Below are 21,382 nucleotides of genomic sequence, written 5' to 3'. Positions count from 1 at the left end.
AGGCCTATTCCAAATTATAGCTCGGCAATTCACTAAATAATTTAAAATTCAACCCTGAAAAGAGCCGTTTCTTAAGAAAAGCTTCTTCCTCTTCACTTTTAATTCTACATTCATTTTATTCCAAATTAGCAGTGAAGAGGGAGTTTCTCCTCTGGCTTGGAGGAAAAATTTGCATCCAAGTCAGATAGATTTTTCCACCGCCAGTTTAATGAATTGAGATTTTCCGACTCATCGGAAACTCCTAGAAAACAATGAGTAAAAGGGCATAAATTTTGCCCTGGGACTTTCCACTATTCGACCCCCCTCCCCACCAACGAAAAAAGACTGTGAGTGTTCACGGATCACGGCTGTCTGCGGCTTGGTCATTCTAGCTCTGAAACTTTGGACTGTTAAATCGGCAGCGTTGTACTGTTCATTGAAAGTGAGAAAATGTGTGGTCTTTTATTTGATTATTTCATTTGAAAGCATTGCTTTTAATCGTGCCATTCTTACTGACATCATTGTAATGACCTATGTTGATTTCAGTTGGGAAAACCAATAAGATAGCCTTTGTGAAGATGTAAAAAAGGCAGGTGGAGAGTAAGTGTCTGCCATTATAATGAAAACGCCCCAACCTGATTGTGCTACCATTACAATGAAAATTCCCTAACCCTGTCTTCATATGAGAAAAGACGTTTGGTGACCTTCCCAACACATTTCTAGGGTAACTTTAAGAGCTATGCAATTTAATACAATCTTGCTTACAACGTGTATACTACCTAACCTAGAATTCTGTATACAATGTAGAATTCCGTAGCAAAGCACGGGTACATCAGCTAGTAACAGATAAGTAAAGAGACTAAGATGGAGGTGCAGGTTGGAAAGAAATAGTTAGAAATGGTTGTGGGAGTAAGGAGAAACTGAAGGAACATACTAGGAAATTGAATCTAGCAAAGAAGTCAGCTAAGGATAACATGATGGCAAGCATAATTGGCAGTCATACAAATTTTAGTGAAGAATGGTAGGGTATGTATAGGTACTTGAAGGCAGAAACAGGTTCCAAGAAGGACATTCCAGGAATCATTAATGTAAAAGAGTATTGTGTACGTGAGGATCTACAGAAGGCAGAGTATTAGATCAGCAGTGTTAAAAGGATTGTTGTTTACAAGGAAAATGTCCAGATAGAAGAGGGGACTAATACTGATGGATGTATTCAAATTTACCTATGATAACAAAGACATTTACTGTAAGATACGAACGTTGAAAATTAGAAAAGCAGCCGGAATTTATAAGATTTCTGGGATTATACTAAAGACAGTTAGTTAGGATATACTAAAGTACCATATCTGAAGTACTTATTTGATTACTGGAGAGTTGCTATAGTAGCCCCTATGTATTAAGGAAAGGGTGATAAAAATAAAGCTGAAAATTACAGGCCAGTCAGTTTGACATGTGTTGCATGTAAGCTTTGCCAAAGCATTATTTCTGATAATATTAGGCATGTTTGAAAAATTACTAACTAGTTTGATAGAAGGCAGTTCAGGTTTAAGAAATGTTATTCCACTTAAGCTCATCTTGTAGGATGAGAGAAGGCAGTTCAGGTTTAAGAAATGTTATTCAACTGAAGCTCATGTTGTAGGATTCCAGAAAGATTCAGGAGTTCAAGTGAACTGTGTCATGATTGACCTATCCAAGGCATTTGACAGGGTAGATCATGGGAGACTACTGGTAAAAATGAGTGCAATTGGACTAAAAAAAAGAAGACTGAATGAGTGACTATATTTCTAAATAGTAGAACTCGGAGAATTAGAGTAGGGGAAGCAATATCTCATCCTGTAACCATTAAGAAGGGAACTCCTCAAGGCGGTATTATTGGACCTTTATGTTGAGAGATGGACAGCAGGCAATGGTTGATTATAAACAAGGTTAAAAGTCAGATTGTAAGTTTCACTAATAGGAAAAGTCCTCTCAGGATTAATTACTTTGTTGATGGGGTGAAAGTTCCTTATGGGGATCACTGTAAGTACCTAGGTGTTAATATCTTCAAAGAGTGGTTATGGACATATGAAAATTGGTTCATATAAGTTTGAAGTTGCACATAGTTTCACTTGCCTTGGATCAGAAGTAAATTACAAAAGTAACATCAGTACTGAATACTTTATCCAAATGGGTGCCTTTATGGTCTCACGAAAAATCTGAATTCCTGGCTAATATGCAGGAGACCTAAGAAAATGTGGAAAGTTCTAGTGAGACTAGTACTGTCATATGCTTTTGGGACTTGGCTGTTGTTAAAATTTGATGAAAGGCAGTGGAGTGTATTTGAACGGAAAATATTGGGATAAATTTACGGGCCAGTTGAAGAACATGGGATGTACTTGAATTGTTTAATGAACTAGATAGCGTTACAGCCATAAAAGTCAGAAGGCTGGAATGGGTGAGGCACATGCGCATGAACTATATGAACAACAATGGATTGGTCAACAAATCTTCAATTCTATGTCAGAAGGAACATGGAAAGTTGGAAGATCTTAGCTGAGGTGAGAAGAATGAGTGAGGCAAAACATATGGATCCTGGGAGTTTGAAATTGGAAGAGCCTGGCTATAAGAAGAGAGGAATGGCAAAAACGTTTGAAAAAGCCAGGTTCCACAGGGGCTGTTGAACTAATGATGATGATGATTATTATTATTGTTAGTGTACCGGGCGTTGGCTGTGCGCGTAGAGGCACGCGGCTGTGAGCTTGCATCCGGGAGATAGTAGGTTCGAATCCCACTATCGGCAGCCCTGAAAATGGTTTTCCGTGGTTTCCCATTTTCACACCAGGCAAATGCTGGGGCTGTACCTTAATTAAGGCCACGGCCGCTTCCTTCCAACTCCTAAGCCTTTCCTATCCCATCGTCGCCATAAGACCTGTGTGTGTCGGTGCGACGTAAAGCCCCTAGCAAAAAAATAAAAAAATAAAATGTTAGTGTGGACTTAAGTTGTGTTCTTTAAAACCATCTTCAGTGAAGATTAGTGGGTAGAAAGTTATGCAAATTTTTGGTAAATCTTCAGAAAATGTGTAGACTTTTTACTCATGACGATCATTTCTAGATTACTTCATAGTTCATATTTTAATTTGAATTTTAGTTGGGGGATTTCAAGTGGGTTTTTTTGCCAGTCAGCAAAAATGTGTGTCCTTGTGCATGCATGTTTAAAAAAAAAATACAAATATAATTGTGGCACACTGCCTGAAATGGGGATGGCATGGTTTTGTAAAGCTTTTTATAATTTTCAGTTGATATGGCTTTGTATCCATTCTACCAGACAGCGTCATTTGACCCTTCACTTCATGAACCTTATTATTGTAAAAAGAATACAGTGCATAGTACTGAGTAAGATTACTCAAGTTTTATTTATTACCCCTTAGAATCATTTGTAAACTTAAGTCTGTAAATTGAAACTATGGTGAGGATCAGCATGAGAGAGTGATGAATGTCCTGTTGTAGTTTTCACAGTAATTTCATGAAGAAAAATTAGTCATTAATCCTTATATTAATAGCGTTCTTCAGAAACAAGATTAAAGTAAGAGGTTTTGCTCACAGGTTACATTGTCTATAACATATTTAATAGCATTGTTTTTATTTCTTTGGGGAAATTACTTTTAGACCAATGTTCACTGTATTTTCCTGATAAATTTCAGACCCTGGAATCCAATCAGCGTCGGAAGGATATTCATCAGGCATTGACATTGAATATGTCTGAAATCTTTACCTTCTTCATGCAGCTTATGGAGGATCATGGTGGTTCCTGTCGGACGTATGTTGAAATGCAGCAACTAAATTATGCATATCCTCATATGCGAGTTGTTAAGGTAACTACTGTTAAAATTAATATTTATTATTGATTCTTATTTGCTAGTACATGTTAACAAATAATATTGTGTCTGTTTAGCTGTGTTATCTGCTGTAAAACGTACATTCCTCTGCACATGCAGACGCATTGACTCTATGCTTGTTGTCCATGCTGTATTGTTCATAGTTGCCAATTAGGTTGAGATAGTGTTTATGTATGTTCAGTCCGTCAGCAATTCCGTTGGTGGGATCCTCAACAGCTCTGCCATCAGCTGTCATAGATGGCCTAGGCATCACTGAAGAGGCGTACTAGGGAAATGAGGAGTGAGGTAGTTTCCCGTTGCTTTCCTCACCGAGCCAGAGTTGCTATTACATATCAGTCTGCCAAGCCCACTGAAATGCATACACTAACTGACCCTATGAGCAACATTTTCACACCATTCATAGCAGGGACTGGCTGCATAAGGATTGGCATTACTAGCATCGCTCATACCTCAGTCACTTTCATATTGTCAAAGCCAAGGATAAGGCAGAGACAGATCTATGAAAGTATCAAAATTGCTCTAGGCCATACCAGAAGACATAGTGCACTGTAAACACTAGGTCCTGCCAGCAAAGGCACAGATAGTGTTTAAGGCAGTAGAATTTCTTTTATTGGTCGATTTATTACTGGACTGGTTTGCTTGAAAATGTGATTTCATGCAGAAACTGGTTTGTTATGATTATAATTCATATCTGTAATGGATGTACATACATTTTTATTATGGGTACTTATCAACAGTTAGTATGTTGCACAGAAAATGAGGTTGATACCGTACAGTAATTCAGTCGTCCTATCCTTGGATAGGAATAAGTTCCTGGTAAAATCCCTGGTCATACTATGCATTTAAGCTATACATTGATCATCTGTGTGGCTTGCACTCAACATGTTCTTCATGTCTGGTATTTTCATAGCATGTTCTGTTCTTTTTTAGGTCTGAAGATGTTAAGGTAATGATAGTTTAAAGTTAATGTTCTGAAGATGAACATTCTCAGTGAGATGAGACTGCATCAGGATTCAGGTTATAGTACCAAACTATATCAGTGCATTGTTACTTTCAGTTAGTATCCTCTTCACTCTTTTGTAAAGTTTAAAGCCTACTTTGAGGTATCACAGTTGAAGACATAAGTAAGGACACCCGAACACCGTTGTACTTGACAAGTGAATGACGTTCACAAAATCAGATAGTAGTCGTAAGCTGCTGTGAGGTTGTAGTTGACCAGTTTATGATAGAGCGTGCAAGTAGTAACTCTTTGTAAAAGCTTGCTGGCCATTGTGAGGGATCTGAGGCCGGTACAAATAGAGTTTAGGTTAGGAAGGAATATCAGGCTTAGTATGAAGAAATTAAGATTCCCAAACAATATAATATGAAATGTATTGATAGGGACTGGCAAATTTTGCATTTTGTGATAGCTGCAAATTTTAAAGCAAATTTAGACAAGATGAAAATAATGCAAAATTAGCAATTTAAAAAAAAAAAAAAAAAAAAAAAAAAAAAAAAAAAAAAAAAAAAAGGCAGAAACCATGTTTATCAACAGATAAACGTCCAAAACTCTATTTTCAACCATTACTATAAATTAGTATTAATTTAATTGATCAATGACTTGTACAATAGTCATATGACTTTTTATCAATTATTATCGATAAATGATATCTGATATCTGCAAGATGCGAGATGTGTGCCATTTGCTTCCTGAATTTCTGGTTCATACAACTTTTCTATTGATTATTACTGACAAGCTACACTGAGTGGCCAAAGGTCACGGGTAGGGGTGTCCCATTAGAAAATGTGCCGTGTATGACCCCTGAGCATTGCAACTAGCTGAGCAGTCTGTCACAGACACTAGTGTCGTGAAGATGCCAACACGTCGCAAGTTAACCGACTTAATGTCGGACGATCATCGGCGCATGGTGCATTGGTGAGGATGGATCTTCAGTATCGCAGAGAAAATGTTACCACCCGCGTAAACCGCCACACTAGAAGACCACAGCTGTTTAATTAAATGACATCACGTCACTTCCGCAGAACCATACTGGGCAGTCGATGGGCTACTGTGAGTCAGATCACTATCCAGTTGAATGTTGGGAATCAGGAACCCATTTCTACCGGGACTGTAAAGAGGTAACTGCACCGCATAGGCTTCACCAGCCGACGGCCAATTGACACCTCGACATGGCTCAGCGACGTGCATGGGCCTGCGAACATCGTCAGTGGCAGCATGTGGTATGGTCCGATGAATCCTGGTTCCAGTTGTATCGAGCTGATGGGCGTGTGAGAGTGTGGTGTATGCCCCATGAAGCTATGGATCCTGCATATCAACAAGGTTGTGTCCAGGCAGGAGGTGGCTCAGTTCTGGTCTCGGCGGTGTTCTCATGGTCGCAATTAGGCCCGTTGTCCTGCTGCAGGGAGCGCTGACAGGTGCACGTTATGTGGACATTCTTTCAGACCATCTGCATCCCTTTCTGGCCCTAGAGTACCCTGATAGAGATGCCATGTTTGAACAGAACAATGCGCCATGTCACTGTTCTGTGGTGGCCCACAGTTGGTTGGAAGAGCACTCCAGTGAAGTTACAACCATGGATTGGCCCTCCAGATCCCCCAGTCTTAATCCAATTGAGCATTTATAGGATGCTGTCGATGCTGGTGTACACTCCATGAACTTTGCACCAAATGCACAAGACCAGTTGTGGGTAGTAGTGTTAGATTCATGGGTACAGGTCCCTTCAGAACGATTCCAACACCTTGTAGAGTCGATGTCTCGCCATATTGCTGCCGTTTTGATGGCTCACGGAGGAGCAACTCGTTATTAACGTCACATCCAGTGTCTTTCCATGACTTTTGGCCACTCAGTGTATATTAGCACGAGACGAGACATGAGATGTGTGTTTCCACTTCCCATCATTCCTGTTTGAACTTTGTTTTTCACAAGGTGAAGAGAATAAATCTGCATTAATCATTGAGGTTATGGGGTGCACGGCTATAACTGCCTATGAGTGGGCTCGGCAGTATTCAAATGAAGGTTTACATGCCACAGATTCAATTACAGTGTTCTGCAAATTTTGTAATTGCAGAGTTGCGTGGGAAAAGGACAGTATTGTGAGAAACATGTTAATGCTGAAAAACATGTAACAAAGCGACAAGAAAATTCTCTATCGCTGTCGCTTGCCCATCTCGATCTCAAACAAAACAGACATCTAGTATGGAACAATTGGACAGCTGCAATTGCCGGTAAACTTCCAAATATAACTCCTCAAAAAGAACAGCTGAAATGTTTACCAAAGCAAATATCCCATTGCATACCTGCCAGCTTTTCTGATTTAGGCGGGAGACTCCCGATTGATATAGATGTTGATTCCCATAGGGAACCATTGCATACCTGCCAACTTTCCCGATTTAGGTGGGAGAATCCCGATTTTCGACAGTTTTTCCCGCCTCCCGATTATTCTAATATTTCTCCTAAGTTTAGCTTATTTTTTGGTGAACTTCAAACATTTGTTTTCAAATCTTGCCATTTCAACTTTTTTACACCAGTGGCCAGAAGTCCTTGGCTCACTGGCCACTTTCAAATGAAATATCGATGTTTATCAATGCGAGAAATGTGCGCGAATGTGCGATGTTTATTGAAACCTGTATATCGCGACGCGTATATCGACTGTCTGTCTCTCGTTCTCGCGTGCTATGTTCGTGTTTGTTCGCATCAGTCTAGTCGATTCCAGAGACTAGTCGCTAGATATGGAGTCTTTTTTAGTGGTTTAGTGACAGAGTTTCAATGATAACGACTATCGACTTTTCTTTAGAGATTTTAGGAGCCATTTCAAGACAATTCTGACCTATTTTAATTTAAAATAGGAACAAAAAAATGAGTTCAGCTATTCAATACAAAATAATGCTATGATATTAATTACAACATTTAATTCTTAAATGGAACATATTTCAACGCTTATTCCACGTCATCTTCAGCCAAAAAACTTTGAAAACAGACATTGATATGAACTTTACGTCTTTGCCTAGTTTCCCAGTTTTAATCATCAAACCCAAGTATTGATGGGCTGTAGCTTTTGCCTGGTTGGCTGCTTCATTCAAGTTTAAAAACTTCATTATATATCTGTTTTGAACTGAAAATAAAATAAGGAACAAAATAATGGGTCCACCTATTCAATACAAAACAATGCTATAATATTAATTACAACATTTAATTATTAAACAGAACCACGAATTATCCGCAGTCATTTTTAAGCCTGGTAAAAACAAAATCATAGGTTAAAATAATGAAATGTATTTTATGAACAAGCAGAAAATAATTATAACACTTCACATTGTTTTGTAAGACACACTAGAGAAAAATTACAAAATGCCATGTGGATTATGCCAACATTCATAACTAACTAAAAAAATTGGTCATCACTTTTTGTTTCTTAGATGATTGTTCATTTTTTCTAATTATGGATCGTACATTTCTAAAGAAAACAATATCTGAAAATGAAAATTCATCTCTATTTTCTATGTAAGAGATAAGTGTGTCTATAGAGACACCAGCTTGGAAGTGGGGAACTTTCGGAGTTTTCGTTGCATCACTCCCGCACTCTTTATCATCTGAATCTCCGTCTTCCTCATCAACCGTCAAATTCCGTACAGTATCCTTCTCCTTTCATGTCTGAAACCATAATCGTCCTTATCGACGTCTAACCACTCAATAATGTTACTTTTTTCTGCCTCTTGGCATTTATCCAGGTTTATCAGTAATGATATCATCGTAGTGAGATTACGTTTCCCGTTTGAAATATAGTCACTGAAGCCGGGAAATGCTTGCTCTTCACCTAGAACAGATCTCCAAGATCGTGCGAGCGTAGTAGCGGTAATTTTGTCCCATGATTTATTGACTGCATGAAGAGCATCCAACAAACTGAAGTCCTTCCGAAATGTTGGAATATCGATGCCTTCCTCAACCAATTTCTGTAACAGAGATGATGTGTAGTTCTTTATAGCAGCAATAACGCCTTGGTCCATAGTTTGGAGAATAGAAGTTACATTAGGGGGAAGGTATTTCACGTAAATATCACCTTCTTTAAGTTCACTTTCGTGTGGATGAGAAGGCTCAATTAGGTAGGCCGTCACTTGTTTCACAAAATGATTGTAAAACCAGTCCTTAACTATCTGTGTGTCCATCCACGCTGCCTTTTGATGGTAGTTCTGCAAAGGTACATTCTCTCGTTTCAAACAACGGGGTTTTCTGGATTTCCCTATCGCTGATAATTTTAATTTATGATCACCACTTGCGTTAGCACACGCCATAATGGTTATTTTTTCCTTGGATGTTTTGCGGCCTGGGGCTTGTTGCATCACTAATGTTCGGGACGATAAACATTTCCAATACAACCCTGTTTCGTCTGCATTATAAAGTTGTCTAAAGTCAAGCTGTTCTTTTTCAATGAATGATTGAAATTCCTGTGCAAACTTTTCAGCAGCACCCGTGTCTATGCTGAGACGCTCTCCTGAATAGCAATTTCTCGTATTCCGTAGCATTTCTTAAACCGCGTAAGCCAGCCAGAAGATGCTTTAAAATCGCCTTCTAAGCCAAGAGCATCGTAAACATGTTTTGCTTGCTCAGCACACATTGGGCCGGACACAGGAATACCTTCCGCTCGTTTTTTATTAAACCACTGTATCATGGCTTTGTCTAGATTTGCGTAGTCCTATGTTCTCATTGATTTCAGGGACGATGAACGATCACAATTAGCAGAAAATTTGATGAGGGTTTCCTTTTGCTTCTTCATGTCTCTCACTGTTGTTTCACCCACACCAAACTCACAGGCTAACTTTGAAGACGCCCATTCCCATTCCATAGCAGCTGGTTTTTGAACATTATAAATTTTCCAGGTTCCCTATGGGAATCAACATCTATATCATCTGATGGCCAAGCAGGCATCAATTTTTGGTAATGAGACAGTCTCTCATCGTGCTTTGGCACTGCCGGTGGCTCCAAGTAGCCTATGCAGTGGCCTCCACGGTATGCACTAGCCATGCGTCTTGGTTTGTTGTGCTAGGTACCAACTGATGAGCCCTAGTTAGCACACGGGGGCAAAACGCTGGCAACCAGGAATGAGTTAGCTGGAAAGTTTGTAATGTCCGATAACGGGCCATTTATATTGGTATTATGAATTTTCTCATTCGGGACAAATATTTCAGGTTCCATATGGAAATCAACATCTACAGTATATCATGTTAATTACGTGTTTAGAAGGTGGTGATAAACATCAATAGAGTGACAAGTGACGGATATTCATCATCTTCCATGATGGATGAATAGTATAAACAAGACGGTCTATAATTATTTAGAGGAAACAGTTGCTCTTCTTCATTTATTACTATAGAGAAAATGTGAAGAAAAGAAATCTTAGATATAAGATTGAACAAGTTCACCAGGGGTTACCAGATAAATAGTGATTTTCAGATAGCCGTTAAATAGTTGAGAAGTCTACAATTTATTCCATATTGTAGCATGATATGAATAACGACTCAAGGAATGATGGATCTATAAGACATTTTGAAGGAGAAAGGAATTACTCATAATATTGACGTCATGGGAAGTTATGAAATCATTATAGTCAACGATAGCCCATTTGCGGACCAAATAGGAATTATTTAACAACCTCGGCAATAATTTCACCCCAGGAAGAAGGACCAAGAAGTATTCTGTAATTCGTGACTGTGTGATACTGAAGTGAAATGACATGTACAGCAGTTATTAGTACACTCAGAACTGAGAAAAGAACTTTTGTTCTGGATCGTAATATTCCGTTAACTATTGATAATGTAATTAGGTTAAGTGTTGTAATATAGTTTGTTAATAATGTTTGTTTATTTCAGGTAAATAAATATTAAAATGTCAAACTGTAATTTCTTTTGCATAATGGAAGAGTAAATCAGAGACATTTAATCCATACGTCACGACATAGAGGGAACTTTAGTCAGTCACCTCAACATATAGTTAAGTAGTCAACCAAATTTCCTTAGTCAGAATTCTAGTGAAATTTCCATACATGACATCTTTCTTGTTATTTTAGAGTTTTAAATTCATTCAATCTCTCACACTGATGTAGTGTCAACTTAATGTATTCTGAGAAATAAATCGTAGGAACAAACATTCTTTCGAAGTAAAACGTAGTGACAACCTCATTTGAATTATCTATGGATTCATATTATGTCATATTTACCTAACTTGAATAATTTCTATGTTGATACATGCGAACATTTATATAGCCCATCCGAATGAATGCTTAAATTTCTAGTGTGAAAAATGAGCCTGTCAGTAATAATCATGCCATAATCTAACACCTTTAATGTTCATTTAGTGTTATGAAATGCCAGTATGCCATGTTTAGCTATTTAATCAGTATTAATAATGTAAATTAATGCTCATCTGGGGTGGTTAGTACATAAGAAGTGGATTACTGAATATGTTTAATCTTAATCCATGTGCAGCATTTAGTACAATATTTTATAGAAGAATGTACCAATTGGACCATGTTATGTATCACTAGACCAAGCGCCAAAACACCATTCTGAGATAATTGAGCTCAAAGTTTCCAGTCGATTAAAAATCCATTTATTGTTAAATTTTCCCAATTTTTTGCAATAAGTAAGAATTATTATTTTTGAACTCCTTTGTAAAACCTCAACCTAATTACTTATCAAACAACGCAAAAAATAAATAAAATGGCGGTTAGTCCATTTATGTTTGTTGTTTGATTGTGCATTTTTGTTTTGCATCAACAGACTGAGTGACTTTTAAGTCCTTTGGTCATGTTGTGCATAACTAAACAGTTCATTAGGACTAGTCTGTGATAACGCATAAGTAAACTACACGACGTTTCTGAAATTTACAGTTCAAGAAATAATCATTTTACTATATTGGACACATAATCGTAAATGAAGTTGTAAATTACATTACCGAAGATACATATTATTTGTGAAACCTACAATTTAACATTATGGAATTATGAAATAAGTCGGTTATTTTTGCTCTCAAGACTGTTTTGTAGAAATTCCTTTTCTTACAGGTAGTGTGAGGGAATAGCAATAACATGCACAATTTTGCAATATAAAGTACTTTATTCTTTACTAATTGGCACAAAACATAGTAATGTAATGTAAAACAACTCAATAAAAATGGAAATAATAAAGCTTACAAGACAACAACAAATCCAAAATGAACCCTGATATTATGTATTTTACACTTTCAAGCTTTTTATTACTGGGCTTGAATCACAATACTGTAAAAAATGAATTATAGTGAAAGATACTTGATGAATCTTATAAACATAAACAAAACCCCTAAAATTAAAAGGTGCCATTGGATGTCTTTTTCACTAATTAGCATGAAACACAATACTGCTCACTAACTAAACAAAATTTAGGAAAGAGACATAAATTAAATCAAAATCTCTCATTATTCACTTTCTATTTCAAAGTCAAGTTGTCCATTGAACCCATCGATGTCGTCTTCCACACTATTATCGGTGAAAAAAAGACTGATACATTGGTCTGGCATCTTCTGGAATCAGCAGCAGAAGAGACTTCAAGTCTTCAAGTTTAGGTTTTGAAATTGGTTTCCCTCCTGGCCACAGTTGAATTAAGTGTTCACTCAAATGAACTGGTTGCGCAGGTCGTCTTCCTTTCCTTTCTTTTCTTTGAACACTTAATTCAACTCCAGTGGCCTGGTCAAAGTCACTCTTCATGAAAATGCTTAGCGGTTTGTCTTTTCTGATTTCAAGTTCTCTAGTTTTCAGCCAGTTTATTTTGCGATTTTCCATGTCAACTTTATGGTTTGTTATCTGTTTTTCCAGCATTTGTGTTCAAAGAATTCTTTCTGTTCCATTCTGTGAACAACCAAAGCATTCTTTCTACGACGTACTTTCATCACATTCATGTAGTCATTCACAGTGTACAACCATTATTGTAGCTTCAGCGTGCACTCTATGTCTCCAAAATCGCTGTCGTTGGGCAAAAAACTGTGCCCTGGGAGAACATAGTGCAAAGTAATCTTTTCTAGCGCAGGGTGAGTTTCCAAAATCATTCGTTCGTTTTCTTACCCGTAAAACCTCATAGTTATTAGAAATCCTTATTGCATTTGTAACAATATGTTCGGTTCTTGCTCTGATAGTCTCCATTACTGGTACCACAATGTAGGAAATATGACAGCACAATCATTTACCATGTAAACATGCACAGTAACAACATACTAGGTTAGTAAACACTACACAGCTGATGTTATCTGGTCTGTTGTGAACCAGTGCAGCCACCTGTTTCGTTTAGCATCACTAGACCACAGACTGGTAAAAGGCGCTTGGTCTACTGTTGTATAACTAAACATTGGCTTATCACTTTTGGTTTCGTGATGCAAAACACAAAATCAAACATAGGTAAATTGGGACTTAGATTATTCATATATTTTGAGGCAACCGTTACTAGGACATGTACGGTGATTTTTGTCTATTTAAGTTACGTTTCTCAACAGAATGCGCACAAATACTGATTTTTCCAAAATGGCACTTGGTCTAGTGATGCATAACATTGTCCAATTTATTTATGAAAGGGATGTTGTATAGTCAGGATATTGGAATTGTAGTGGAATATAGTGGGATGGTGCGTTATGATAATAAAATGTCTTTTAGTGTCGACTTGTGTATGATGGGGACCGTTTATGTTGGTAATTAATATTGTACGGTGAATACGTCTAGGGCACGGGATGGTGACGAAAAGTAATAGTAAAATTTACATTCCAGATAATCTGTTTGTGACATTAATGTACTAATGGGAGTTGAATAATATTCTTAGAGGTGAAATGTCCCAGTATGGCATACTGTAGCATGACATATTGTTGAGTAAAGAGTTTGCTAGAGATTGGGTAATAAAATATAGATGGAATAATTATAGGTTAACATCATTATATGGTAAGGGAAGGAAACATAGTATTTATTCATATATCCTAGGGCATATGTTATGATGGGTATAGGGTCAACATAGTAGTTTAGGTACAAAAGTAAATTATACTAGACGACGAATGAGCTTCAAGACAGGTTCAAGGTAAGTGATGGAAATGCAGGAATTATGTGAATGTGGTGTGATATTTCATTGTATAATATTTGTATTGGTGAATAAATTGCAGGGTTGTATAAATGCTTTATTATGTTCTGTAAAATTTAATCCTTGCTGAAATTTTTCTGGTACTCATACAGCAACATATTTGAAAAGATTGTTTATTTTCATAACCACGAATACACATTACAAAAATATATTATGATTTACTCTCAGATTTTCCAGAATGAACATAATTTATATTTCATGACATTTGCATAATAATCGTGAATAATGACAAGATTGCCACGTATAGATGAGGAAAATTATGTTGAAGTGCTTGCAGTGGTGGCTTATAATTTCAAATGTTAATGGATTTTAGTTCATTTGAGGTTTTTGTGAGATTAATTGTGAATCACTAGATTACTTCATATCTATTTTCCCATTCAGATGCACGTGTATCTTTGGTTTGAATTATTAAGCAAAACTTTAAATTAACCAAACCTTCCATGATTCAAGGCAAAATTTTGTGAAATTTTAAAACCAATTTAAACCACATGTGAATGTTTCAAGTTTATTTAGTGTGGAAATTTCATGAAATTAATCAGGTTAATTGTTATTTATTTTTGTTCATTGTGATTAATGAAATTATTTATTAAATGATAATTTTTTTATTTGTTTAATCTTTTGAGAAATAATGTTTTCTTTGGAATATGGATACATCTTGTTACACTAAACCAAAGTTATTTTAATTTTGCATATCGGTCTGTAGCTAGTTGAGTTGGCAGTTTGAATCTGTAATTGTTTGAATCTTTAATTTACTGCATTTTACCACAAACTGAACCCAAACATGCCCACAGGAGTTGAGACTCATGTACATTGTGGTAAACAGTTACAATATGTACAACATTAAAAATTAGGTTCCCAGAAGGAAACCGTAATTTAATTTAATCAATCACAAATATTAAAAAAATTTAAACTCTTTAGGCTTTTTTCAATCTTGAAATTACCTGTAAAAAATACACACTGTTAAACAAAGAATGACATGTTTCGTTCTACAAGAACATCATAGGTTCTATCAAATCACTTAACTCTTTCGTTGCGGAAGTCGACTTTTGTCGACTTACTTCCCTCTAGGATTCGCTGCGGTAATCGACTTTGGACGATTTGGTACTTTCCTGTTGTAGTTTCCGCGTGCTTCTTTAAAATAAAGGCGCACTTAATAATACAAACATCTATAGTTATGTATTGACTATGTACTAAGCATTGTTTGAAAACGTTGCTGCCAGTACTGGACCTATGTTTATTTGTTATCTTTCACCCGCCCACCTGCCAACATTCCTGCCAGCTGTCTGGCCGATAGCAGGCTTCACTCAGCAGCTATGGGCATGCGGAACAACATTAGTAATGGCGGCGAAGAAATCTTCAATCTTTTAATGGCTGATTCTGATCCAGACTGTTCAGTAAATTTGGACAATGAAACAAGTGATGATGTGCATAGTGATTGTTTGGAAGAAAGAGCCAATGAGGAGATCTTCATTTTTTATCAGCCTGGCGGGATATTAATGATGACATAAGAATTACAAAAATGAAATTATGTGACAGGACAATTAGTGCTCCTGACTTCAGAAATTCTGTCATAATGGGACTTCTTCGAGAGTATCAACACAGTCCGCCGGTGAAACGATCAAGACCTTCTGATTACATACCTCAAGCGCGCCTAAGGGAGAGGGAACCTTCTTGGGGAGCAGTAGGACAAGAGTCACAAACCTAATTGTGTTTCCACATTACCAGAAAAATGTTCAAAGAAAGGAAAGTGACTGTGAAAGAGAAAACAGACAGTATTTTTGTGTAAGAATTGCCCAGGACAGCCTGCAATGTGTCCAGTTCCATGTTTCGAGATGTATCACGGTAATGTGTGTTTCAAGGTCAAATGTCACTGCTAGTTTGCCAAAGTTGAGTTAAAAATGGTGCAATGGTGTTGAATGTCACTAACCTTTAAAAATAATAAAGTTTCAGTTCATTTGAAAAGTACGAAAAAAATTACATTTTTCTGTAAGTGTTCTGTTTAAAAATAGCGCACGTAAAATCATGCATATATATTTACAGTATTGTTTACTTTGCATAAACTTGTCAATGATTGAGAGTTAGATGATAATATTAAGAATTACTGCTTGTATAATATTCAACCATCGCCGTATTAACTTATATGTTTCTGTACTTATCTAAGCTGCCGAGGTATAGTCCATTGTCTTCAAACACTGCTTCTGGACTGTGGTCATGAGGGGGCTCAATGGAATGTTTTTGTGGGCATTGCACACTGTTCTGTGGAGAGATGAAGGGAAGTAGGGGAGGTGCAAGGAGAGCATTGTGGATCCTGCCTTCTATCGATTGGAGAGGGGAGAGAGGATTATTTGCTTCTTCTTCATGTTATAAAGTATTTTATGTATTTGCAGTAAATGTAAGTTACTGATTTTGGTTAAATAAAGTATGGAGTTGAACTGGAGAGTATTTTGTAAGATGTTATATTTAATGATGAATGATAATCTGAAAGGTCATCTTGAGTGGCGAAAAAGTGCGCAAATTCAGAGAATTTACTACAGATAAGAATAACCTAACCTGCATTCGAGACATTTAAGCCAGAGATTGCATTCTGTTCAATTCATTAAATATATTTCAAATAGTGTAAATGTTGCCCAGGTGTAAATTAAGTAGGGTGGGAAGTGGGAGGGGACATTTTATAGGTGTAAATGATTTCTGTTGGCTTGATTAGCTTTACTTTGTAAATTTTGATTGTTTCCTTCAATATTCAAAGATTTGCTTTTTCTACCGTCTCTGTTCCGTCTGTAGGGGAGGGGAAGTAGGTGAGATGGGGGTAAATGTTGTGAGCCTTGGTTCTGTGTGTTGGAGAGGGAAGGGTTCTGTTGCTTATTCATTTTCTAATGTTCTAATGCATTTTTTTTTTGGTATTAGGGAGAAATTGAAACTAATGATTTGATTGAATAGGAATTGAATTAAGGAGTTCTTGTAAGGTGTTATTTTTAGTGATAAATGATAATCTAAAAGATCATCTTGTGTGGCGAAAATGGTACGTAAATTCAGAGAATTTACTGCAGGTAGGAATATCCTAACCCACATTCCGGATATTAAAGTCAGAGAGAGAGATTATCTCCTGTGGAATTCGTTATGCACTAACGAAAAAAGTGTAAATGTCCAGATATTAAATAGTGCGAAAAGGGTGGAATTTAAAAAAAATGTGTATGGTCATTCAGGTTGATTTAGCTTTTCTTTGCGATGTCAATTTTGATTGCTTTCTTAATATTCAAAGATTTACTTTTATTTTCAGTGTGTAAATTTTTACATCTGTGTTGGTCATATGAAATAGTGTGAACTGCCATATGTGCTCTCCGAAGGCTGAATGCCGATTGTGTCTGATAGCATTTTTGTGTTCTTTGTATCTTGTGTGGAAATTACCTCTTGTTTGGCCTATATAGGCATTGCAGTTTGGTTCATGGCACATGAGTTCATAGATTCTTGACTTGGAGAAAGGGTGTTATTTGTTTAGGCTTCCTTTGCTATTGAATCTTTGTAGTGTGTTCATTCTAAAGGCTAGTTTTTGACCTTTATTTTCTTTTTTTTTTTTTTTTGAAAATGTTAACTTTGTTGTATGTGTTCTAATGTAGTTGAGAACAATATATTTTCCTCTTTCATGTGTGGTTTTCCGGGCATTTTCTTTTGTTATTTGTTTAATTATTTGTATCTCTTCATTGAAATCCGTCATGCCCATTGGTATGGAAATAGCTCTGTGTATCATTGTATTCAGTCCTGTTACTTTGTGTGTGTATGGGTGGTTCGATTCGTTGTCAGTGGTGTGCGACGTCTGAGTGGTCTTTCTTTTTATTACAGATTGTCATTATTCCTACTGATTTTGATGTCTAAATAGTTTATTTTCTTGTTAGTTTCTGGTTCCATTGTGAACTTGATTGACTTGTATAGAGAATTTTGTGTGTTTAATAACTGCTGTGCATGTGTATCATCATTATCATATATGCACAAAATGTCATCTACGTATCTGCTTCAGTGTAAGGTTCTTTAGAATGCTGGCCAGTTATGAGAATGTTTTCAAAGTTATTTAGAAAAATATTTACTATTATACCTGATAAAGGTGAGCCCATGGCTAACCATTCTTTTTGACAATAGATTTTGTCGTTGAATGTAAAGCAATATTGATTTAATGTTGTTCTAAGAATGTTAATAATTTCTTTTGTTTCTTGTAGTGAATGGTTTTCTTTTAGATGGTTTTCTATAATTTTAGTGGATTCATCTATTGGTACATTGGTGTACATGTTGGTGACGTCAAAGGATATCATTTGTGTGCTCTCCATTAATTTTAGTTTATTTAGTTCTTTAATTAATTCTAGGCTGATTTTAATTGATCTATCTTCTTTAAGTGAGATATTTTCTTTTAGAATTTGGTTGAGTAGTTTGCTTAGATTGTAACTTGGTGTATCTTTGAAATATAACAATTCAGTGGGGTGGAGTGGATGCATCTGACACATGATGCTGTACACGTACTTTGACGAGTGCAGACTGCTAAAATATTGGAAGAAGATGGTATTTTATATCTTTGCGTGAATGTGCAGTATTCCTACTTGATTTAAAAGAAAATACTTTGAATAAAGTTATGACACGGCTCAAGTTCTCTTCCACTATAATACAATTTATAGAAGAGGAATAGGATCCAGGAGAAAAACCTTATAAACAATGTCTTACCCAAGCTAAATGCACCAAGGGAAGGGGAACTTTTCATGAAATTAGAAGACAGGTTATTGAAAAGGTACATTGTGTGCAGCAAAACAGATGGAGGACCAGAAAAAAGATCACAAACTGCCTGTTCTAAGTGTATGAAGGGTCTTCATGATGTCTGTGTAGGGTATCACAAGTGTTCAAAGTGAACCGGCATAAAATGTGCACATTTGTATCATGAAATACAATATTTTTAAATTAGAAAAAATATAAATATATTGTTTTTTTCTAATTAAAAATATTGTATTTTTTAAAAATTAGAAGCTGCCTCTGTGGATCAGTGGTAGAGTGTCGGCCTCCGGATCCCGAGATGGTGGGTTCAAACCTGGCAGAGGTATTTAGATTTTTGAAGGGCGGAAGAAAGTCCATTCGACACTCCATGTCGTACGATGTCGGCATGTAAAAGATCTCTGGTGACACATTTGGTGTTTACCCGACAAAATTAATTAATCTCAGCCATAGACGCCCAAGAGAGTTTCGGTTTACTCGGGTCTGCCATCTAGTAGGCCTAGAGTAAAACAGAACATTGAAATTGACGAACATACAGCCAGATGGCATCAAATTGAAATGCCTGCACACGGTAGTTGAGGCCATAAGATTATTATTATTATTATTATTATTATTATTATTATTATTATTATTATTATTATTATTATTAATTATTATTATTATTTTAAATTAGAAACTATAGTGCATAAGATATTGAAATTTTCCAAACAGTAAACCAAGAGCATGTAGCTGCAGGGAAAAATATTCATTTGTGTATAATTTTGATTTGTATTTCTTTATCTCAATATCGACTTTTAAATTTTTATTTGGATAATTAATAAAGTAATATTTTTTTGTTATAGTGTTAATATAACATAGTTTGTGAATTTGTAAACATGTAAGGCAACTCCTTTTCTATGATAGGTAAAAGTTTCAGAAGCACATCTTCAATAAGAAGTAAGTTATAATGATTCTACTGAAACATTGCAATTTCACAAAAATAAGCCTGGCATTCTTCACATATACCACCTATAAGTGATTGGTACTAAAAGGGTAAAGGAGGGTGTAGAGGCCAGAGGAATGAAATGGAGAAAGATATAATAGAACAGGATGTGGGCAGAGAAGTTGGTGAATAGACTTAGGCTGGAAAAACAGTGGAGCAGGGAGCAAAACATTGAGCAGAGCAACGAGCAAAGCATTTTATTATCGATGCATGGATGAAGGGTTGGCATTCATAGTATAGTGGAGAGCAAACCAGTGAGCAGTGCACACCAAAGTATTTGCAGTCAGGTAGTGAATGACAGACAAGTTATTACTGGAAAATTCTGCATTAAAAATCAGGTACAACAAAGACGACTTAAGACGTGGATAATCTTTAATCTCTAACATTCCGACTTATATCTATCAGTGACGAAAGAGCCAGGTGAGAAATATTAGATTAGCTGTCCCAGCTATTCTCAGAATTTATTGAAGGAATACTCATTTGATTTCACAGTGTCAGAGTATGAAATTATGAAATACATCCTTATGTTTCCACATGCATGTATATGTCACGTGATAAAACACTGATCGAGAAAGATTATTTTAATATAATTTGCATTCAAATTATAGCAAATTTCAATACGGGTCTAAACATGAGAATAGTTACATGCAGCGAGAAAGATTATCCACCGAGCTCGATAGCTGCAGTTGCTTAAGTGCGGCCAGTATCCACTATTCAGGAGATAGTGGGTTCGAACCCCAATGTCGGCAGCCCTGAAGATGGTTTTCCATGGTTTTCCATTTTCACACCAGGCAAATGCTGGGGCTGTACCTTAATTAAGGCCATGGCCGCTTCCTTCCCACTCCTAGCCCTTTCCTGTCCCATCGTCGCCATAAGATCTATCTGTGTTGGTGAGACGTAAAGCAACTTGCAAAAGAAAGAAAAAAAGAAAAGATTATCCAACAAGCCTGAATGCGTCTCCACACACGGATTTCTCAATACAAAATGATTACTGAAAAAGAAAAAAAAAGATAGACTAAGTATCTTTTAAATGTTATATTAATATTATAAAGTGTTTACTACAGTAATGTCCATTAAGTGTTAACTACAGTAATGTCCACGTCCATAGTTTAATGGTTAGCACCATTAGCTGCCATCCTCTGGAGCGCAGGTTTGATTTCCGAAGATTTCCGCAAGAGGGCTGGTATATGGTTAAAACGGCATATGCAGCTCACTTGCATTGATGGTGTACCTGAATAGAGCTGCACCACCTCCGGAAGAGGACACAAATTTTCTTAACTACAGTAATAACTTTGTTAGATGTATTGCTCTATTACATTTAATACTATTTTAGTTTCATCCTTTGTTTAGCAATAGACAGTGAAAATACACATATTTTAGTAAATAAGCATAATTTAAAATTGTTCATCCAGCAAGTATTTGTAAGTGATTTCAATTTCCAGTCGTTAAAATGTTGTTGATAATAATAATAATAATAATAATAATAATAATAATAATAATAATATAATAATAAATATTATTATTGTTGTTGTAGTTGCTGTATAGCATAATCAATTTGTATTCTACATAAAATATGTCACAGAATTACATGAGGTGCATGTGGTGATTTTAATGACTTTCTTTTTATAAATATACAACTAGCAGTTATTGTTGCACA

At 36.2% G+C, this 21,382-nt stretch overlaps 1 protein-coding gene across 2 annotated transcripts in view; it reads left to right on the top strand.

The window, feature by feature from the left end:
* Ranbp21 (exportin-5-like protein Ranbp21) overlaps nucleotides 1–21,382 on the top strand; it is a 417,228-nt gene that overhangs the window by 65,527 nt on the left and 330,319 nt on the right. For both annotated transcript variants that reach the window (XM_067141992.2, XM_067141993.2), the window contains exon 4: nucleotides 3,660–3,830. In XM_067141992.2, coding sequence (XP_066998093.1) covers nucleotides 3,660–3,830 — 171 coding nt within the window. The remainder of the gene's footprint in view (nucleotides 1–3,659; nucleotides 3,831–21,382) is intronic.

Source organism: Anabrus simplex, chromosome 2 (genome assembly GCF_040414725.1).
Source record: "Anabrus simplex isolate iqAnaSimp1 chromosome 2, ASM4041472v1, whole genome shotgun sequence".
NCBI classification, from domain to species: Eukaryota; Metazoa; Arthropoda; class Insecta; order Orthoptera; family Tettigoniidae; genus Anabrus; species Anabrus simplex.
Note: the sequence above shows the minus strand (reverse complement) of the source record. Positions and strands in the feature narration are given on the sequence as shown.